The sequence below is a fragment of the Phaenicophaeus curvirostris genome, chromosome 10, assembly GCF_032191515.1.
Source record: "Phaenicophaeus curvirostris isolate KB17595 chromosome 10, BPBGC_Pcur_1.0, whole genome shotgun sequence".
In the NCBI taxonomy this organism is placed as follows: Eukaryota; Metazoa; Chordata; class Aves; order Cuculiformes; family Cuculidae; genus Phaenicophaeus; species Phaenicophaeus curvirostris.
Window position 1 is genome coordinate 12,861,174 of NC_091401.1, and position 23,175 is coordinate 12,884,348.

The 23,175-nt window shown below is 41.2% G+C and overlaps 1 protein-coding gene across 1 annotated transcript in view; it reads left to right on the forward strand.

Annotated features, from left to right (window-relative positions):
- The first annotated feature begins 2,418 nt into the window (after positions 1-2,418).
- The window catches only part of FARSB (phenylalanyl-tRNA synthetase subunit beta), a 41,190-nt gene continuing 20,433 nt past the window's right edge, over positions 2,419-23,175 (forward strand). The window contains exons 1-15 of the mRNA XM_069864576.1: positions 2,419-2,502; positions 3,904-3,959; positions 5,436-5,590; positions 6,464-6,536; positions 7,019-7,134; positions 7,577-7,727; positions 8,902-9,010; positions 11,992-12,062; positions 13,375-13,436; positions 13,523-13,574; positions 15,013-15,074; positions 15,510-15,717; positions 16,143-16,223; positions 19,159-19,251; positions 21,115-21,232. Of these exons, the coding sequence (XP_069720677.1) occupies positions 2,445-2,502; positions 3,904-3,959; positions 5,436-5,590; positions 6,464-6,536; positions 7,019-7,134; positions 7,577-7,727; positions 8,902-9,010; positions 11,992-12,062; positions 13,375-13,436; positions 13,523-13,574; positions 15,013-15,074; positions 15,510-15,717; positions 16,143-16,223; positions 19,159-19,251; positions 21,115-21,232 (1,465 nt within the window). The 5' untranslated portion in view covers positions 2,419-2,444. The remainder of the gene's footprint in view (positions 2,503-3,903; positions 3,960-5,435; positions 5,591-6,463; positions 6,537-7,018; positions 7,135-7,576; positions 7,728-8,901; positions 9,011-11,991; positions 12,063-13,374; positions 13,437-13,522; positions 13,575-15,012; positions 15,075-15,509; positions 15,718-16,142; positions 16,224-19,158; positions 19,252-21,114; positions 21,233-23,175) is intronic.

Genomic DNA, 23,175 nt, shown 5'->3' on the forward strand with positions numbered 1-23,175 from the left:
GCGATGGGGAGGCGGCCGCCCCGCTGTGCCCGCCCCGGCCACGGCCACCGGGGGCGGGGAAACCGCGGACCCGCCGGGACACGGGCACCGGGACGAAGGCACCGGGACGGAGGCACCGGGAATGGGGAAACCGCGTCCCGAGGGGGCGGGAGGTGCAGGGGGCGCCCAGCCAGACCCGGCAGCTCCGGCTCTTCCCGTTATCCCAGGCGCTGAGGCTCTTATAGAGCTTATGGAAGGCGACCAAGAACTTGGCATTCCCAGAGGACTGGGGTTTAACACCTCCGCTCCTCATTAAACCCGCATCTTCCCTCCTGGTGCTCAGCCTGGGGCATCAAAACCCAATCCAGTGTGAAAACAAAACACCCCGCAGGTAGCAGAGAATCACAGAATCGCTAGGTTGGAAGATACCTTCAAGATCACCCAGTTCAACCATACCTGTCCACTACTAAATCACATCTCTAAGCACCTCGTCTAGCTATCTCTTAAACGCCTCCAGAGACAGGGGCTCCACCACCTCCCAGTGCCTGAGAACCCTTTTGGTGATTTCTTTCCTGATATCCAGTCTAAACCTCCCCTGGCACAACTCGAGGCCTTTTCCTCTCATTACCTGACACTTGGGAGAAGAGACCAACACCCACCTCACCACATTGTCCTTCCAGGGAGCTGCAGAAAGTGATAAGGTCTCCTCTCAGCCCCCCTTTCTCCAGGCTGAACAGTCCCAGGTCCCTCAGATGCCTTTCATAAGGGTTGTTCTCCAGCCCCTTCCCCAGCTGTTCCCTTTCTCCAGATACCCTCCAGCCCCTCAATGTCCTTGTAGTGAGGGGCCCAAGACTGAACCCAGGATTCAAGGTGGGGTGTCACCAGAATACAGAGGGATGGTCTGTTCCCTACTTTTGCTGGCCACGCTATTTCTGATCCAAGCCAGGATTCTGTCATCCTTCTTGGCCACTGCTGGCTCATGTTCAGCCACTGCCAACCAGCACACCGAGGTCCTTCTCTGTCAGGCAGCTTTCCAGCCACAACTCCCCTGCATGGCATTGTTGTGACCGAAGTGCAAGACCCAACACTCAGCCTTTTTGAACCCCATCCTGTTAGTCACAGCCCATGGATCCAGCCTGGCCAGGTCCCTCTGCAGGTCCCTGCCTTGGGATGAGATAGGACAGGATGGGATGGGATGGGATAGGCCGGGGAGGAAGACAACAGGCCGGGGAAGAAGGGGACAGGACAGGGCGAGACTGCCAGTGCCTCTCTCGGGATGAGATCATAGAATCATAGAATCACCAGGTTGGAAAAGACCCACTGGATCATCGAGTACAACCATCCCTATCAATCACTAAACCATGCCCCTCAGCACCTCATCCACTCATCCCTTAAACACCTCCAGGGAAGGGGACTCAACCACCTCCCTGGGAAGCTTGTTCTAGTGCCCAATGACCCTTTCTGTGAAACATTTTTTCCTAATGTCCAGCCTAAATCTCCCCTGGCGGAGCTTGAGGTCATTCCCTCTTGTCCTGTCCCCCATCACTTGGGAGAAGAGGCCAGCACCCTCCTCTCTACAACCTCCTTTCAGGTAGTTGTAGAGAGCAATGAGGTCTCCCCTCAGCCTCCTCTTCTCAAGGCTAAACAACCCCAGCTCTCTCAGCTGCTCCTCGTAAGACTTGTTGTCTAGCCCCTCACCAGCTTTGTTGCTCTTCTCTGGACTCACTCCAGAGCCTCAACATCCTTCTTGTGGTGAGGGGCCCAGAAATGAACACAGTATTCGAGGAGCGGTCTCACCAGTGCCGAGTACAGAGGGAGAATAACCTCTCTGGACCTGCTGGTCACGCCGTTTCTGATACAAGCCAAGATGCCATTAGCTTTCTTGGCCACCTGGGCACACTGCTGGCTCATGTTCAGTCGGCTGTCAACCAACACCCCCAGGTCCCTCTCCTCCAGGCAGCTTTCTAGACAGACTTCTCCTAGTCTGTAGCACTGCAAAGGGTTGTTGTGCCCCAAGTGCAGGACCCGGGACTTGGCCTTGTTAACCTCCTGACATTGGACTCAGTCTAGTGGTCCAGCCTGTTCAGATCCCTTTGCAGAGCCTCCCTACCCTCCAGCAGATCCTCGCTTCCACCCAGCTTAGTGTCATCCGCAAACAGGACGGGACGGGACGGCCTCACCACCGCCCTCCCGGTCTCAGTGGGAACGGCAGGGGGCGGTCCCACCCGGCGCTGATGTCACGGCCGCGGTTGGCCGCGGCGCTGCCGGGGCGGGGCGGTGCCCGCCGCGCGGGGCCCGGGGGACACGCTGCCCAGAGCCCGGGGGACACGCTCCCCGGGGCCCGGGGGGAACCGGGATGAGTCCTGGTGGCGGCTGGTGGAGTCCTGGCGGGGGCCTGACGGGGGCTGACGGGGTCCTGGCGGGGTCCTGGCGGCCGCGCAGGCGCGGGGCGGGCCGGGGCAGCCATGCCGACTGTCAGCGTGAGACGGGACCTGCTCCTCGGGGCGCTGGGCGCGACCTACAGTGAGTGCGGGGGATCAGGGTCTGCTCAGCCTGGGGACACCCCCTGGCGACTCTCACCTGGGGAGGAGGAGAAGCATGCGCGGGGCTCTTCTTTCTGGACCCAAGGGAACGGCAGGAAGATGTCTCAGGGGAGGGTTAGGTTGGATGTGGGGAAAGGTCCTTCCCCCAGGGGGTTGTGGAGCACCGGAGCAGCTCCCCGGGGAAGCAGTCACGGCGGCGAGCCTGACAACATCCCAGAAGCGTTTGGACAACGCCTCCAGACACACGGTGTTGGTGCTGGGGTGTCCTGTGCAAGGACAGGAGCTGGACTCGATGATCCTTGTTGGGTGCCTTCCAGCTGAGGACATCCTGTGGTTCGGCAGTGCCCGGCCCGGTGACAGAGCCGAGCTGGCTCCCCGGGCTCCGGGCAGACCGTGTGCGTGCTCCACGCCTGCAGCTCCCGCCCAGGCACGGCCAGTTGGGAGCCGTGTGTTGCAGTTCCACTGGCTGATAGAGGAACTGTCTCAATCAAAAAGGAGAGGGAAGACACGAGAGCAGGCAAAGCCAACGGTGAAACACGGAGTGGTTTGGGTTGGAAGGGACCATGAAGGTCATCCAGTGCAACCCCCCTACAGGAGCGGGGATACCTTCAACTGTATCAGGTTGCTCAAAGCTCCCTCCAACCTGATCTTGAATGTTTCCAGGGCTGGGGCACCTACTGCCTCTCTTCTGGGCAACCTTCTGCCTGTGTTTCACCACCCTCAGCACAACAAGATATTTCCAATATCTGGTCTAAACCTCTCCTCTTTCAGTTTAAAACTGAAACTTGACCTATTGCTTCAGGCCTTGCTAATAAGTCTATATATGACTCTCTTGTAAGCCTCATTGAAAGGCAATAATGAAGTCTCTGACATCCTGTCTTTTCATTCAGCCCTTCTTCCCATGCACTTTGGGAATGGGAGGGCAGAGCTGTTGGCAGGGCTGGGAGTATTCTGGGACAGGCAGCAGCGTGTCCGCCCCATACACGTGGTTGCAGAGCTCCATTTCACATCAGGGCTGTGTTGCTTGCGTGTTGGTACAGAGCTGATGCAGCCTCTGGATGACAAGCTGACTGATGGAAAATGTTGGCAGAAGCTGTTCCATTGTTCCCACCTGTTTCCATGATTTGTTCAGTCCAGCATTACTCTGACAAGTGGGGTTGAGGAGCTGGTTGGTAGTGAAAGTGGGCTCAGAAGTGCTTGCTGCAACTGTAGGAATGATGCACCGATAAAATCAAAATATACTAAATTCAACATGAACCAAAGAAGCTACTGTTCAGATTATTAATACATTTGTTGTCTTGTTTGAAAACACTCAAATGAAACACAAAAGAAGTTATTTTAAAAGTCTTTATTAACCAAAAGCCACCTTCTTCCTTCACAGCTGATGAAGAATTTAATGACCTTTGTTTTGAGTTTGGTTTGGAGCTTGATGAAGTTGTAAGTAACATTTTTATTTGTTAGTTTTTCATTAATGTACTGACAGCATTTATATTCAGTAAGAGTTCATACTGTATTATTTCCAGCACATTGCCTGTCACAGTGTTGGTCAATGCTCTCTAGCATGTACAAGAACATGTCTAGGCAAGGTCTGGAGGGTACCATGCTCAGAGAATTGCAGAAAACAGCAGAGACAAGATGCAAAGGTCCTCTTCAACGTATATGGGTTTTCAGCAGTACTGCAGCAGCACGCTTTTCTTCCTGAAATATCCTCATATGTCTCTATGCCACTGGGCAGAATATCTGACACACGCCTCTGGGTTCTTGTTGTAAAATGCTGTTGTAATAGACTGTATTAACACAGATGTTTTGAATCTGAAAAGAAAAATAGACTTACAAGAAGTGACCGTCCTGGAAGTAAGAGTCCCTGGGATGGCATATTGCTGAGCTCCATGGAGGTTGGCAGTCTGTGCTGCTTGGTCTTCAGTCTCCGCCCGTGTTTTATTTAGCAGCATAAGTGTGGTCATAGACCATGTATTGAATGTATTTTACAGGATACATTTGGCTTTTTTTTTGTATGCATTCTTCTGTGCAGTAACCATAAAAATGTATTTGTCCTGGACGTTGTTAACTTAGTTGCAACTAATGTATATTTAAAATTTGATTTAGATTCCGTACTTGTGAAAATTTGCTATCTCTGTTAACTGTATCCATGTAAATCTTGTTGATATAGACCTGTTTAGATTTTTCTTTTTAATTTGAACCGATATTTTAATGATGTTTTTCAAAAGATAGCTGAATGTCATATGCTTTATTTCAGAATAGAATTATAGAATGGTTTGGTTGGAAAGGACATGAACAAATATGCGGTTCCAATCTCCCTGCTATGGGCAGGAACAACTTCCACCAGATCAGGCTGCTCAATGCCCCATCCAACCTGGACTTGAACACCTCCAGGGAGGGAGCATCCATAGCTTCCCTGGGCAACCTGTGCCAGTGCTACCCCACCCTCACAGGAAAACATTTCTTCCTAACATCTAATCTAAATCTTCCTCCTTCCAAGTTAAAGCTGTTCCCCCTCATCACTACATGCCCATGTAAAAATCCCCTCCTCAACTTAGGCTTGATATGACAAGCCACTTGCCGATCTGTAGTCAAAAATAAGGTCCCAGTTCTACACTGGGATCTGCTAGCCTGGACACTTGCCTCTATAATCTGCTTGTTTTAAAAAAAAAATTCAAATTCTAATAGCAAATTTTTCATTTGGTAAACTGCATTACAGTCCCTGAATCTGAGAAAGATTTAGATTTTATGTAATTTCTGGTATTTGGTGTGTCCATTTGCTTTATAAATCCAAATTACACCTTTAAGCTCTTTTTAAATCAAGACTTTTTTTCCTATTATACCATCTCACTATCATAGTTCTGTCAGTTTTAATACATTTCAGGTTAAAAACTTATTTTTGCTTGATTTCAGACATCTGAGAAAGACATTATAAGTAAAGAAAAAGGTGAAGAAAAGGCAAAGGGTGCATCTGAAATCATTATCTATAAAATTGATGTTCCTGCCAACCGTTATGACCTTCTTTGCCTTGAAGGGTTGGTCCGAGGACTGCAGGTCTTTAAAGAAAGGTAATGTAGAGTTGTGAGAATTCTGTGTAGTTTGTTATTTTTTTAAATATGAGTCTATTTCTGGTCAATGAACAAACTTGCCACCTGCTTCAATTTTGAGTACAATCTCACGTGTAGATCAGATTTGTCAGATGTTCCTCTGGAGAAGATCTGTTATTTATTTTTAAGAGCCTAGGCTAGAATGTTACCGGGATTTGAATCTGTTCTAAAAATGCCTCGTCTACTGTTCCATTTTAGATGCATCCTCTGTGAAGAAATCCTTGTGCTCCTTTGAAATAAATACCGATATAAAATGATTATATCATGCTTCCACTGTGACTTTATCTTCTCAAGTCATAGAATGGGTTTGGTTGGAAGGGATCTTAGAACCCATACAGTTCCACCCCCGTTGCCATGGGCAGGGACACCAGGACACCCACTGGACCAGGCCACTCAAAGCCCCATCCAGCCTGACCCTGAACACCTCCAGGGATGGGGCAGCCACGACTTCCCTGGGCAACCTGTGCCACTGACTCACCACCCTCATCGTGAAGAATTTTTTCCTAATGTCTAATCTCAGTCTTCCCCCTTCTAACTTAAAGCCATTCCCCAGCTTCCTATCACTCCATGCCCTTGAAAGAAGTCCCTCCCTCACTTTCTTGTAGGCCCCTTCTGGTACTGGAAGGCTATCCTGAGAGCCTTCTCTTCTTCCTTCTAGTTCAGTGATCCATTTCCTGTCCCACAGAAAACAAGTTTTGAACAGTTAGCTAACTGAGAAGTGTTAGCCAGGATATGGTATTAAGCATTTTTTCTAGATATAATTGTTCTAAGGTTTCCAGCATTTTGAGAACTTACTGTCTTTTGGTTACAGACTTATTTCTGGTTTTGTTCTAGGATAAATCTCCCTAGGTACGAAAAGATAATTTCAGCCGAGGGTGCAGGTCAGAGGCTGGTTATCACTGAACAGGTAAAAAGTGTTCACTGCACCTTTGCAAATTTGTTGAGATTTTTCTGAGCGGACAAGATGGATATGAACTATCAATACCAATTTTATAAGAGCAGCGAGACTGGAAATCTTATTTGTGGAAAAAAGCTAGAGAAATTTAAATATTTTTACTCATTGTGATTTACTCTTAGGGCAGGGGAGAAACAATAGAGAAGTTATTTTGGGTGCACTTGGTAGGAGGTCAAATGAAAGTTTCAGATGCATACATCACATTTACATTCTGGGCTGTCACACAGTGTATCAGAAACGTCTTTGTCTCTACCAGACCTGGAGTGGGTTTGTTTAGGGCTTTTTTTTTCCTTGGGGATTCTGATATCTTTCCATGAATTTGTCACTACTTTACAAAAGATGATTTTATGAAGAAAAGTCCACATTTAATCAGTTTTAGTTTTATATATTCCATGTATTTGAAATATATAATGAGATGCTTTTGTAAATTGCAGACTGTTCAAGTCCGTCCTCATGCTGTAGCTGCAATCCTTCGCAATATAACTTTCACCAAGGAACGTTATGATAGTTTCATCGACCTCCAAGAAAAACTACACCAAAATATTTGCAGGTTAGTGCTTAAATTTAAAGGAGTGTTTAGTGTTCACATGTATGATCCGATCACGTTAAGGTTGCGTATCCCTATTGCTGAGAGGTGTTATATTCATGTTAAAGAGAATCTGTAGCAGTTCTCTTGATCCTTCTTATTTCCTTGCCCGTTTCTGCCTGCTCTCAGTATTTTTTCAGCACAAACGGCTGTTACAGCTCCTACAACAGTTGAAAAAGAAGTATTTTGCAACAGCCCCTTTGGATTTGCCTTTGACTGTTAGATGTGTTGTACAACAATTGTTAGAATTATATTTGTGAAAATTATTTCTAGGTTTCTTAACATTTCCCTTCTACTTTATCAGCAAATTCTATGAATTCATAGGAATATAGAACATCATGAGATTATCTCAAACGAGCTCCAAACATCAGTAGTAAAAATCATTATTTTGCCTGCTTTTTTCTAGGAGAAGAGCATTAGTAGCCATAGGTACCCATGACTTGGACACCATCTCTGGCCCATTTACTTTTACAGCTAAACCACCTTCAGAAATTAAATTCAAGCCCTTGAATCAGTCCCAGGAGTACACAGCTTCACAAATTATGGATCTGTATAGGGTAAGTGAGATTTTTCAGACTTCTTGTGCTAAATGCAGGAAGATAAACTTCTGAGTCTTAACGTCCCATACACTTGTTGTCAAGAGTTGTTCTTACAAAATTTATCTTCTGTAGCTTCATTTAGTGAACATTCCACATTTTGCTTATTCATGAGAAACAAATGCTTTATTTTTACTGTCCATAGAAGATATATTGCATGTTTTATGGCTAAGCTTGGAATAATGAGATTGATATTAACCCTCTGACTGCTTTTCATGATGCTCCTAGTAGTACTGTAAAAGGTTGTATATTTATCTGTCCTCACTGGTAAGATCGTGTACAAATCTGAGAAAAGCTTGAAGGGAATAATATCATGTTTTTAAATGTTGTTTTAATTTGGCAGTTTACTAGGGGAAGATGTTGAATTATTTACCCAACTACATGTTAGGCGAGTGAAACTGTGGGAAAGGCTCATGTCTGGCACTGCTCTTGGATCAGCATCCTGATGAAAACAGGGAATTACTAGGAAGAGATTCTAGCAGGTCCAGTTTTGTGATGTTTATGCAGGCCACATTAAATGTCAGCATTTGAAAATGATGCTATTATCACCATCGTTGTAATATACAGCTCTGCTTGAGCATAGATACTCTCAAAGATCTCTGAGTAAAGATGAGTAAGAGAGCTAGGAAACAAGGGGTATCAGGGATACTAAAAGTAAGTTATATCTTCTAGTTCAGCATATACTTACTGGAACGTATACTGTTGTTGGAATGGATGTAAATTTAAGCATTAATGTGTCAATACTCAGCAACTTATAATTTAAAGTAATGTAGTGCTAATTTTTATCAGTTCTAAGGAAAGTTAATACAAACTGAGGATTTGTGCCCTTGGGTTTGGCAATGAAAGGTCTCCTGTGATGAACAATGGCATCATTTAGACAGCACAGCCTATGCATCTTCGAGACAATCCTTAAAGAAATAATTTTTAACATTTCTGAAGAAAACAATCCAGTTCTCTCATTTCAAAGTTTTCTTCTTTCTGAGAGCCAACAGCTTTTGCTTAGGGAAATACCTAGCTCTGAGCTCAATCCTTCCAGCATTCAAAATTCCCATTGATCTCTCAGCAACGGATTGTGGCAGTGTGGAAGTTCACAAGTGAGCTAATGGGACAGTGACGTTGTGCTCTGTTTCTCCAGACTGACAGCCACCTTCGACACTACTTACATCTGATTGAAAACAAGCCACTTTATCCTGTTGTTTATGACAGCAATGGCGTTGTTCTGTCCATGCCACCAATCATCAATGGTAAGATTGCTTACACTGTGGCTGTTTTGTATGTGAGTTAGCGTGCCTAACAGAAACATTGGTATGTAATAAAATGCCTTAATTTATAATTTCATATCATCTTCTTTCAGTGTAAATGCAGCCAAATTTTTTGCTCCCCCAAGCTTCTCATGTTCCTCTTTTCTCATCAAGAGGATGTAGAAGTACCATTGCAAACTTTTCTGTTTAGCTTCTCATACGCTTCTAGATTTGTGTGGTGTAAAATCCAGAAAGGTTCCCTTTGGTTAGGAAAGCAATTTATTTGCACTCATGGACATTGTTCATGAGTCACTTAACAATAAGAAGGGGGTAAAGAATTATTTTATAAATAGGTAATTATTTAATATAAAATAATAATATTGAATGAATAATGTGAAATGAATACTATTAAACTATTTAATATTTAATTATAGAGCAAGGGGAAACAGGGATTAATCAGAGGAGGCTGAGGGGAGACCTCATTGCTCTCTACAACTACCTGAAAGGAGGTTGTGGAGAGGAGGGTGCTGGGCTCTTCTCCCAGGTGACAGGGGACAGGACAAGAGGGAATGGCCTCAAGCTCTGCCAGGGGAGGTTCAGGCTGGACATTAGGAAAAAAATTTTCACAGAAAAGGTCATTGGGCACTGGCAGAGGCTGCCCAGGGAGGCGGTTGAGTCACTTTCCCTGGTGGGGTTAAAGAGGCGGGTGGATGAGGTGCTGGGGGACATGGTTTACTGTTTGATGGGAATGGTTGGACTCGATGATCCGATGGGTCTCTTCCAACCTGGTTATTCTATGATTCTATGATTCTATGATATAAAGGGCAATACAAGCATCGCACAACATGCAGGCCGTCTTTTTTAGACTTGCATGCCAGCAGTGGTCTTCAAGATATCTTTAAAATAGCTTTGAGATACCTGCATTAGCTAAACCATTAGATGGTATCTCTCCACGGATAAGATGATGAGATATTTCCATTGTACTTAATACATAAACTCAGTCATGTTTTATCTGGTTGGTTGGTCATTTTGTTTTTATTTTGGGTTGGGTTTTTTGCATTTACAGCTTTCTGTTCAAATCTTTGTTCTTCATTTAACTGGTCACAGCAGGGATCTTTTTTACCTAGGTCTTAAGCCCAGTGTGTTTACGAGCAGTATGAACTTGTTCTTGTGAATCCTTTTCCTGTCATACAAGTGATTCCAGAAGATTTTCATGGGTTAAAAGAACAGGTCTAGACTTTTTTGCACTGTTTCTAAACATGACCTTCCTCTGAATACAAAAGAAACTGTGGGTGATTTTTTAGAACTACATTTACTAAAGCCAATTAATGACATGGCAAGAACTACTATTTTAACAAAGATATTTCAGTGTGCCTATATATTTAGGTCAAGAATCTGTAATTGTTTCCCTACAGTGACCAATAAAACCTGCAGTGATAATCTCTTTGGATGAATTTTTCCTAATTAACCTTATCCTTAACAGCTATCCAAATCTTCTTAAAAGGCAGCTCAAAACCTGTGACAGGGCTTGACAGGAACAACTGTTCTGAATTGAACGTGCTGTCAACCACTGATCTTTCTTTGTAAGGCTTATTCCAACTTTGGAGTATTCCACCTGTAAACATTGTGTATTTTTAATAGATAAAATGTAAATAAGGTTGAGCTAAATTTAACACATCTCTGTGTTAAGAGAAGCTTCCACGTTAAAAGTACATAGAAAACGGATAATGAAATGTAAAATTCTGTATTGGTTTTTTTTTGAGTATGTACAAGCACTGAAATTAAAGGTTATATTTGCTTTGAAGTGAGTACAGAAAAGCTGAATACTTTCCATCTGCTAAGAGGTACAGCACAACACACTAGGGAAGGGAACGTAAGATCTCGTAGTCTTAAGGTCTTTGGTGCACCTGCCTTTCCAGTCTAGCTGTGACCTACTTTCTCAGGTGGGAAACTAAACCACGGAAGGTGAATGACTTTCTCAGGGTGAAACACAGGAAATAAGAATGCCTATGTGTATACAAGTCTTTGCTTCCCTTTGCCACCTGTGGGGTACATCTCTATTAGTGAATGGTTCAAGGAAAGGCAAGAAGGACAGAGGTTGTATTCGGCATGATTCCATACAATTTTAAGACTGTGTAAGTCCATCCTGCATGGTTACCAGCAAAGAAATTCATTGAAGGTACACACTGCAATCTATTCCTAACAGGTAACACAAGGCAGATTATAGCTGCTCTAAATTGCTGTGGCTTACTAACAGAACCCCACTTTTTAGAGAATCAACTACTGGGGGACTTCGCAGCCAATTTGCAAGAGACACGCTTCAGATGATGTCCCCAAGTGTGCTTCCTACCTTGCTTCTTCCACACAAGAAACAGTTTTGAGTGCCTCAGTGCATACCTTATGACTTCAAGTACAGAGGCAATGCAAATTCCTGCCTAAAAGGAACATGTACGAGAACTTGAATCAGTAATGTAGACAAACCTGTAGTGTATAAGCAGGAAGTTTCAGGAGATCTAGGTTATTCACAGAAGGAGCTATGGGTATTCATCCATCTAATTCACTTATTAAAAGCTATTTCATACCTTCATGTCCAAGGCTGCTTTGATACACGTGTCACATCAAATGCAGGTATGATATTAAAGCCCGGAAGGAGGAGGTGCTCTGGAGGTGCAGAAACATTTGGCAACCAGCAGATGGCTGCTGTTTTATTAGTTTGTGTCTTCAGTGGATACTGAAATACCTGTAAGTCTTTCAATTGAAAGCATAACCTGGGCAGTAAATCTGGTCTGTCTTTTTCCTCTTTTTTTTGTTTATAAATTTAAGAAAAGAGTTGCTTTTTTTGGTAAGGATTGGGAATATTGGTGCAGTAGACATAGTGGCTTTTTAATAGTGATCTTTGTGAATCACAAAAGAAGTCCAGATCAGTGTCATCACCAGAAAAGCAATAACATTTCTTAACATTTTTTTGTCTTTACATGTTTTAGGGGATCATACAAAAATAACTGTAAACACCAGAAATGTGTTTATTGAATGCACTGGCACAGATATTACAAAGGTAAATTAATCTCTTCTACTTTTGATATGCTATAACATCATTGTTTTCCCTTGGGTGATAAGGCTTTAATACAAAGACCTACAAAAGCTAGGCATTTACATTATGGAGCAGACCTCCCATTTCAAAAGGGTAGGGTAGCTCATGGGACGATGTGGAATTCCTTCAATGTGGTTTTAGGCTCACTCTGTAGATAGTGTTGTGTTTTCATTGGACTTTGGCTTTACTGTGACTTTATGTTGACACTAAATATTCAGCTTAGTAATTTAAGAAAATAGTTAGGGGGACGTTGGTTTTGAACACTTTTTTCTAAATCAAAAAGGCTTCAAAAGAGTAAAATTGCTAAGATCACCTGTTTTACTGGAATACTTTTTGTAAAGAATCATTTTGACTGCTGCTCAAAATTTGGGCTGATGGAAGGAAGACAACATTTTCTTCTTTGTTATCTCTTTCAAGCAGGGATGCTCTGCACATAACTGTTAAATTGAAGTCTTTCCATGTGCAAATTCTCTAACTCAAAGCTGAAGCATGAAAGCTTAGCAGTTGTAATTGCATGTTCTTGAATATAGGTTGTGCATTCATTGGTAGTTTCCCTAGTCTGACACTTAAGAGCAAAACATTTTTAACTTACCCTACTAAACATATGTTAACAACAAATACATCTGTATGTTGAGGAGTGGCTTCTAAGCAAACTAATACATAACTGCTGCTTGCTACTGCTTGCCTTTATAGTAAAAATAAAAATGGTGCTGTTATGTTTACATAAAGGAAACTATACTGTCAAGCATCAAAAGAAAATCCTTCTAGATTGAGAAGTCAATCTAAACCTCATGATTATGTTCTGTAATAGAAATCTCTTAAAATATTAACTGTAAACTAAAATATTCTGCAGCTGAGGTTGTTTGCTAATATATTTCTAAACAACACGTAGTCCTTCTCACCCTACATTCTCACTTGGAATTTCAGTGAAATGACTAAGTAGACTAAAGGCTGGGAAGATCGAGTTCCAACTGTTAATAAAGACCCTGTGTATCTTCAGAACAGAGTTTAGCAAAGATATACAAATGCTTCAGAACCTTGAAAACCAAAGATTTCCATTTTTTTTGTATAAATCTATTTGCAGGACAAAAATACCTGTTAAAATCCAGTCTACTATTTTAGACTGCTAGGATTTTGGTTGCTAAATTATTAAATAGAATATAATGGAGAGAGTGTAAGACAAGATATTTTCTCCCATTTTTTGTTAAGATAGTTTTGTCTCCTTCAGCACAAGTACATGATAGATTTTAATATGATTATTTTTTTTATTTTGTAGGCAAAAATTGTTCTTGATATTATAGTCACAATGTTTAGTGAATATTGTGAGAAGCCATTCAGGTGAGTATAAATCTCCAAACAGAGAGAGACTACATTTAGACCATGAGTTAAAAACATTTTTACTTCTGTTTCTTTGTCTTTCCTAGTGTTGAAGCAGTAGAAGTAGTTTATCCTAATGGGAAGACCCACATCTATCCGGTAAGCATAGTGATATGATATCTCGGTGTCCTTGGGGAGAGGATTTCATCGATTAAAAGTCTGATAAGACTGGCAGTGCCTTCTTTTTCTGCAGAGGTATTGTGTGCAGGTTCTGAGGTACAGTGTAAAAGCTCAGCTTGGCACTGTCTATATGGTTGTGAATCAGAGCCTCTCTAGCTCCACAAAAAATTAACCCCCAGATCCAGCCTCCCCTTATCTAGAAGACTTATTCTGAAGCTCTGCTAGGTTTACAATAAGGCTGAAAATACAGTCATGCTGACAGAGTTATACTCTGAAAAGCAGGATAGTGTTCAAAGTTACAAATGGTGACCACTATTGTGGTTTAGAGTTCATGCAATGCCAGCTTCTTCAGCAACAAGTAAAGATTGCAATCACAGGTCATAAATCTGTGTCTAAAACCTTTAAAACCTTTGTGCTCCAAATCTGGAAAAATGAATGCAGGAAGAGGTCCTTCAGGCCTAAGCCAGTAGACAACTGAGATCTGCCTCAGCATAACTTACTTATCAGATCTGGAAGCCTTAATGCCCTTCAGTTAAAATAGCCTCGTAACACTGGATTTTTCAGTCTCCCGCTTAAAAGGCTCTGACCGTAAAAAACGTCCATAAGGCAGGATGTTGACTCCAAGTGCAGATTTGCCTGCATTCAGAGTCCCAGGAAGACCTCTTTGCAGTAATGGAGTCTTACTTTTTGTTCTCTTAATAAGTATAAAGAAAGCAATTCCTCCTGTTTCCTAAAGTAACTGAAGATGAACAAAGGTCCAATTGAGTTCATAAATTCAGATGCAAGTACAAACTGTTTAGAGGGAGGGAAACTTATCTTTACTGAGAGCTCAACCAAAGTAGCTTCTCTTGATAAAATGGAGCAAAAAATCCTGACAAGTTTTTAAGGTTTTTTAGGTTTTTAAGGATTTATATATCTAGAAGTTTAGAAACACATAAGTAAATGTATACAAAATAACTTCGTAAGGAAAATACCAGTAGATATTTCTGTGCCAATATGGAAACAGAAATTTTCTTTCCTTTTCCTCCTAGAAGAAATTTGATCTGTGCTAGACCATGAGATCTCATGCATGACAGTTCACTGCTCGAGGGCTTTAACTTAGGATGAACTGGTTACTAGAATTTTTCAGAAGCTGTGTTACTTGTATGTATCAGAAATTATTAGAAATTTTAATAACAGGGACTTCACGCTGCATTCAACCTTCTGGCTTAAAGAAGAACAGTTTTTGCAGCATGTAGTGTATTTTCATGAATCCTCTTATCTTAGAATGTTATGTTTAGCCCAGTATTCCACTCTTGGTCTTCTGTGGATATCATTTTACTATCATAATTAGAGAAACAAAGATGCCAAAATTGAATCCTCTTCTGTAGAAATGGCAGGCATTGTTTATGCTGAAAAGCTTTGTCGTTCTTTTTAGGAACTGGCTTACCGAAAAGAGAAGGTGAAAGCTGAACTTATTAACAAGAAAATAGGGATCAGGTATGTTATTGCAAGTGAAAACATAGTTTTTACTCATAAACATTGATCATGTAGAAGGTACTGGAAAATATTGATTATTGCATGGTTTTATAAATGTTTACACTATGTGATTTTATTTCCTTTTAAATTTATCAGCAACCCAGGGGTTGTCTTGGATAATTAGATCAACTCTGTTAGACTTCTTCCCCTGTTTTCAAGAGAAGTGAATGATTCTTTATGGCCTCACACAACTGTAATGAAGTAGAGAAAAATTACCATCTCTGAAGTCAGGATCTGAGTTGGTTCTAATGGAATGCTAAGTCTGTGTACAGTCCATAAAGCGCCTGGAGGTTTTTTTCAGGATATAAAGCAGTGCAGCAGAAACATTGATTACTTTAAAAAGCCAGTCCACCTACTGCAAGATACATAAGTTACTACTTTCTTGTTTTGTTGCAGTGAAACTCCATCAAGCCTTGCAAAGCTGCTGACTAGGATGTGTTTGAACTCACACGTCATAGGGAATGGAAACCACATCGAGGTTGAAATCCCTCCTACCAGAGCGGACATTATCCATGCATGTGATATCGTAGAAGATGCAGCAATAGCTTATGGTTATAACAACATTCAGATGACTATTCCGAAAACGTATACCATAGCTAATCAAGTAAGATTGCCCCTTCAAATAAGTGCTCTGTTGTCAGTAAATGACTAGTGCATGCCAGAAGGGCTTTGGGGAAAACAGAACTTAGGAATTAAATATTTTGACATGCTTTGACTTGAAAAATATTTACCATGGATAGGATACAAAACAGATGCCCCACTGATTTGAGTAAGTCCAAGACCAGTGGTTGGTGGTACTTGACAAAAGACAGGGTTTAAGGAGGGAGCACATATTAAATGTCTAATTGGGAGATTCATTTTCTCGGGTAAGCCTAAAGGCAGCTGGCTGACGCTCTCAGAAATTTTAAGCTCACAAGCATAGTACTTCCCTCGTGAATTCCCTGTAACGTAACAGGTAGAATGACCTCAGGAAGGAATAGAAAAATGTTTTTAGATGGAACATGAAAACTTCTTTTTGTTTTCTTGTAGCTACCCCTCAATAAGCTCACAGAACTTCTGAGACATGAATTGGCAGCTGCTGGATTCACTGAAGCACTCACTTTTGCCCTGGTACATTATATTCATTTTATATTTTTCTTAGTTGTGTGTTGCAACAGTGATGCAGTCTACACTGCAGAGGATGGTCTGAGGATATTTTGTTGTATAAATGTACTAGTATTATCTGTTACTGTTTTGGCAGGCTATTGTTTGCTAGTGCTTTAGTGCTTTGTAATTATAGTATAATATTCCATGAGTTTGTAGGTCAGAGAAATTGGATGAATTACTGCAAATGTGGTGTGTAGTTCTAAGTATAGAGGCGAAAATAGGTGCTGAAGTACTGCTTTTTGTTTAACTTGTTAGGATGAAATTGTAAGGCAGCAAGTCTCTCGAGGTGTTGATCATCAGATGTTTGATAATCTGGAAAACAAACCGAAAAGTAGTACTTTCTGGTGGATATTACTACAGTTTAGAGATTACCCTGTTTCTGTTTGTCTCTTTTTAGTATTGTCGTGTCTTTTTAGTATTGCCCATGATTCCTTGCATTAGATACCAAGCTGATACGTAGTTATTCAGTCAAAGAGTTTGATTTAATAATATCTGTGAAAAAAGTTATAATGCACGCTAGGGATAAATTCCTCAATTTTGCCACAGGTGGGGTTTAGTTTTTTTCATGTGGATGAACAAATGAAAACACAGTAATTGTTACCACTGGTTGCAAGTATCAGTCATGTTATTTGTTACAGCCATACCAATAGTTTTCTACCAAGAATGAGGATTCTGCAGCAGCATGTGCCGCTCTAATACTAACAGCTGGCATAATTTTTAATACTGAAATTCTGCGGCAGGATTAGCTTATTGAAATAGAAAACACCACCTTTGTCACAGCCAGTTGTTCGTACCACTTTGCCAGAGTTGTGAACTGGATTAGAGTACCTGATCTACTATTAAATATATGTGAAGTATGCCCCCATGCCCTCCAAATGTACACAGTAACTGTCCATACACAGAGGTTGTCATAGTCAGCTATTGAAAATGCGCTCCATGTTTTAGAAAATCTCTTCTATTGCAAGATGATCCAGTGGGTCCTTTCCAACCTAGTGATTCTATTATTCTATCTGCTCAAAGCCTTTGCCTTAAAGTCCAGTTTGTGGACATTCCAGTGTAGGGGGAGCTGCTGTCACATATTCTGTTAAAAACTCTGTGGGCTTTCATAACCTTTTCTTGAACCTAAAACTTAGTAGATGACCAGGAGCATATGTTCCTGCAAGTACACAACCTTTTAAGAGAGAATTATTGGATCACAGCTTGTTTTTTGGTAACTGACTCAAAGTTTTTAAGACACAGTGATGCAGGCTTCTCAGACACTAACACTTAATTGAAATGTCCAGGTATTGCAACCAAAGCTGGTAATCCAAATGGATTGAATAAAATGTTAACAAGTTCAGAATTCATGGAGCATCAACAGCAAAATTCTTAAGTCTGAAAAATATATTCCAGTTTTAATATTTTGTTATTGACTTATTTAAGTAAGCAGGATAATAACCAGTATTACTCCCTGCAGTGATAGTATTTGTCAAAGGTATTGAGACTGTCTGTGGTAGTACTGTGTTGGGGAAATAATACCTATAACATGGTCAAGCTCTTATAGATTTATCTTATTAATTAATAAATATAAATTCTTTTTTTTGTACTGAATAGGTAACATGCTTAAAAACATTTAACGTGTTACATCCCTGCAACTGAAGACACTTAGGAACTGCAACAGCAGCATTTTGTGAGATCATGCAGTACATCATGGTATCACATGACACGTTTATATTTCTGCTGTGGCATGATAAACTCTGTGTCACCGTTTTATTACACCACCAATGTGAGGCCTCTGACTATGACAAATACCATTTATGCTGCAGCACTCTGTAGCCCAGTGTTACATGACAAACACTGCTTATGTATTTGTGCATACAATCCGCTTCTTGGTTTGAGCCTCAAATTATTCTGGTACACAATAACAGCGCTGTCTCTGAGGAGCTCCAATTTAGCCAAAATGCATTTTGTGAAATCACAGTGACAGACTGTAGTTCAGACACACATCTGAAAACCCTTTAACACAATTTTCTCCTCCTAAGGTCAACATTCATTTAATTTTTTTTTTTTAAGTTCAATGATCCCCTTTTTCAGATGGTATCATCTGCTCACTTTCCTCACGTTTGGTCTATCAACACACTTTTCAGAGTGCTGTCAGTGCAAAGGGAACGCTTCTGGGAGACTACAGCACACTAGCAAATCCTCAATTACACGCCTGGTCTGCTATTGGTTTCTCTAGTAAAGCTATAAATTATGGAAGTCTACAGTGTGGATCTTGTCAGTAGCATCTGTTGCTGTACGTGCATGGGCATCATCTGAGCTCTATAAAGCACATGCCTGTTGCTTTACTGACCAGCTTAAAAAACCTTGAGAATGAGAGCTCTCAACTCAAAACATATGAAAACAACAAAAAGAACTAGAATAATCCTATGCAGCGATGATAACTGGAGGCTTGGCCCCATGACCTGCCTATAGCAGCCCTTTACTTTCTGTAAGCAGCCCTCAAGGGACTGTTCTCTTTGTGAGCAAACTCAGGTACCAGGCCCTTTACAAGTGCTGTTTTCAGAATAAAACACTTTACCTACTGCAAGTCGGGGAGCATAATCTGAGCCTCTGTTTTCAAAACAGATGATGGCAATCCATGACAAAAGCCTAAATAAACACTTACCTGTTTGTTTATTTTTAAATCTAGGGTTTTTTTGGATGGCAATTAACATCTGTAGATAAACCAGTTTGCATATTTGGTCCTAAGACTGGGGCTTGATTTTTATTATGAGTGGGTGTTGCACGTGAAAGCATATATTATAGGGCCTTATAGCAAATGTTACAGTCGTATTGTTCGTTAATAGTGAATTTCATCACTAGTTTAGTGTCTGTTTTAACTGCTTGACCTTGGTGGTTTTTTGTCTCTTCCTGTCAGTGTTCTCAAGAAGACATTGCAGATAAACTTGGCATGGATATCTCTGCAACAAAAGCAGTGCGCATAGCAAACCCCAAAACTGCAGAATTTCAGGTGAGTTTATTCAGGTCAGATTTTGAAAGCAACGCTGCCACAGATTCTGCACTTCAAATCAAAAGACAGGAACCAACAGGAAATCAAATTTCTAAACTATAGAGAAATGCAAAGGTATACTGGCTTCTTCAATAAGCCTGATTTCTCCGAGTGTCTAAAATAACTTTCTAGATCTTATGTTTAATACTAAAACTAGTCCTCTGCTGCTCTGAGATTCAGTAACTGAATTTTTGTCTACCTTCATCTTTATCTGTTCTGTTTGGTACCACAGACATGCAGGACCCTGTTGTAACCTGTTCCTTTACATCGTTCGGCATAGTGATTGCAGCTTAGCAGTGTAGAACGTACCTCAGGCAAATGGTACTGAGTGCAAACACAAAACCAGAAAGTGACAGCCCCTCTCACTAGCTGCGATTTCAGATGCCTGTTCTCCAAAGCCTGCTGGCCTTTGCAGTAGCAATGCTGCTAAGCAGTTACATTGTTGGCTGAGTATTCTTTGTGGCAAAAATAGCCTCAGTTTTTTTAAATCCCCAGGTCTCCTTGAAAATTGGGAGGAATTAATAGAATCATAGAATGTTTTGAGTTGGAAGGGACCTTAAAGCCCATCCAGTTCCAACCCCGCTGCCATGGGTCAGGGACACCTCCCACCAGACCAGGCTGCTCAAGCCCCATCCAACCTGGCCTTGAACACCTCCAGGGATGGGGCAGCTACAACTTCCCTGGGCAACCTGTGCCAGTGCCTCACCACCCTCATGGGTGGTCCTAATGTTTAATCTAAATCTTCCCCTTTCTAATTTAAGACCATTCCTGCTTGTCCTATCACGCCATGCCCTTGTAAAAAGTCTCTCCCCGGTTTTCCTGTAGTCTCCTTCAGGTACTAGAAGCTGCTATAAGGTCTCCCTGGAGTCTTCTCTTCTCCAGGCTGAACAATCCCAACTCTCTGAGTCTGTCCCCATAGCAGAGGTTGTTATGCCCTATATACATTCAGCTTTTGCTGCTAACTGTGACGCGATTCTCAGGATGGCTTTTCCCTCATTTCCTATCCTCTGCCAGCAGGACAAGGGCAGAACCCTCCTCGACCCAAGTGTGCAGCTGAACTCTTCATTGTTTAGGAAAAGTAGGATAAACAAACAGAAGTGCTGCATGACCAGTAATAAGAAGTAACTGTGGCTCAGCACATGGTAACTTTTTACCTGTGGTCACTCCCATGCCCTTTCCATTAGATTTACCAAACTGGAATTTGGAGGGGGGAAGAATACCCACTTCTAAGGAATTATTTGAATGGAAAACACAGGAGATATCAGTGAATGTATCTGTAAGAATAGTAACATGATTACCTCTTGCTTGGTTCTTTGCATAGATTTTCTATGTATTTCAGGTTGCCTACAACTACAATCTGAATACACCCTTTTCTGTTACTTGGATTCTGCCATTATCATTGATACCAGGAGGTATCAAGATAATACTTCAGATAGCACTTAATATTTCATAAACAACACTTAGTATTTACCTTTTGTGTAAGTGACATTAAATTTATGGGATTTTTTTTTCACTTCTTTCTCTATTAATTTTTTTTCTACTCTGTGCTGCAGCTCCAATATCTATGAAAAGGTACCTATTCTTAAGCTCACACACGTGCTCTTTCAGAAAACGCAGTATAAATAGCGTGCAGAGAACGTACATTTTCAATTTGAATAATTCTAAAGCAGAGGTGCTTAAACATTACAGATAAGTTCAGTATTTGCACCTAAATACTTCTAGACTCGTCTTACAAGCAAGCAAACTAAAGAATTAAGAAAACTAGCATTTGCTATTAACATTTTACAAGGTATTTCACTTACAGTATCCATGTTTCTCCTGCAGGTGGCACGTACAACTCTCCTTCCTGGGCTACTGAAAACTATTGCTGCTAACCGGAAGATGCCCTTGCCTCTCAAACTCTTTGAGATTTCTGACATTGTAGTAAAAGATCCTAGTACAGGTAAGAGAAGGTTCCTCAAAATGTTCGATAAGGGCAAAAGAGCAATAGTAAGTAAATTTCTTTAAAAAATATAACAGTTGTTAGGTACTACATTGGAGTTTTTATTTCTGTGTATGGCACAATAGTCAAGAGATTAGCATAACAGGCTAGATTTTAGAGTGGCTAGAGATATGGTTCCTTTTTAAATGCTTTCTCAAAAGTTCAGGTAGATATGTCGCGAATATTTTGAGGCATCTAAATATCCCTTAAAATCTGTCAAGAATAGTGCAAGGATAAATGCAAGATGATTTAGTGTCAAAAAGAACCTGCTCTAAATTTCATATAGTGATGCCCCGATTTTTACTTGCTCTTAATGTAGGGCTCCTTTGTATGTTTATCAGGGGTGTAACTCATGAGAGAAACTACCTGCCGGTAATGTTTTCAAGTGGCACAGACCTTGGAAAGAAATAAATATTGAAGGCATGTTGCTATTAGAGTACTAGAGCCTGCTTAAACTGCTGTAGTCTTAAAGATGTGCAGTGCTATGCCAGCTGAAAAGCTGCGTGTCTTGAGCCTGGGAGCAGCAGGTTGCATTTGCAGACAGATTCTATTCTGGAGAGCTGTCATTCAGAGGAAGATTTTGGGGTCTCTGTGTCTGAGTAGGAGTCTCTCTTCCATCCTCCTATTATCTTTAAACAGGATTGCTTGTATTTGTTGTCCAAAATAATCTTCTGGAAAAGTGACAACCAATATGAAGAATTAGATTGGTAGCACACGTGCTGGCTAAAGAATGGAGCAAGTCTGTGTATAAAAATATATACATAAAAAAAAAGGTTCAACAGTATAAAATTTGCCCTCTCATCTATAAAAAGATTTTCCTTATCTTTCTACTCCAGCTGTGCTAAGCATGGCTGCCTTTCAGTTGTTCTGTAACCTTAATTGTTTTACATGAAACAGTCAGAGCAGCCAGTTCACTTTTCAAAAGTTTCAGTGAAATATTTGCTGGGTTTTGGGGCTTCTTTCCACCAGTTTCACAATACAGCATCAATATTTCAAATTATCTCTTTTTAGCTGGAAAAACCTATCAAAGTGAAATGAAATGCAGAAAGAGTTCTTAAATGTTAAAAATTTGTCAAAAATTTACTGATTTATTCTTTCTGTAGGATGTGTTAGAGTAAAAGGGGGCACAAGCTACAACTTTAGGGAGGGAGCGCATGTACACTGAATACAGCTCAAAAGTTTTGTCTCTCAATGAAAAAGGCTGACATTACTTTAAATTCAGCAGAAGGAATGGTTCTGCCATTTCATTATCTGGTTTCAGATTTTAGTGGTGGTGTTTAAGGTATCTGGGATCTGCAAAACAAAGCCTTATGTAAGGCATAAACAAAATGGCAAGTAAATTGCTTTGGTGTTGAATTTAATTAGTAGATTACTTTTTTTTTTAGGGAAAAAAAAAAGCCTTGCCAAGCAAAACAATCAGTTTTAGCTAAACACATAGACTTTTTGTTATTAAATACAGACAGTTTGGTGGTTCAGCTCATTCTTTGTTGAGCATGCAGTTAACTAGTACACAAAAACATGGTACAGATGGCAGAACAGCATTAGCATTCTTCAGAACCAAATGTGGGGCTATGTAGTTTGGACTAAGGACTGCAATTATTCTGGCTTTGTAACATTTGCAAGTTAAATTGTTACTTTCATTCTGTGTGTGTTAATTGCAGCTCTCTATCAAGACAAATTTTGTCATGTACTTCATTTTGATGGGAATCGTTGCAGCAGATGAAAGTTAAGGACTTCTGAGGTAGCAGCTTCATAGCCTGTGCTCTTGAGCAGCCTCCTCATGGGTTGAGCGCTTGCAAACTGTGAACAGTAGCTGAATTGGTTTTTAATTACATGTTTAGAATAACTACTGCCTTTCCCAAATAATTAAACCTGCCTAAAAAAACAGTTTAAAAGGGGAGAAA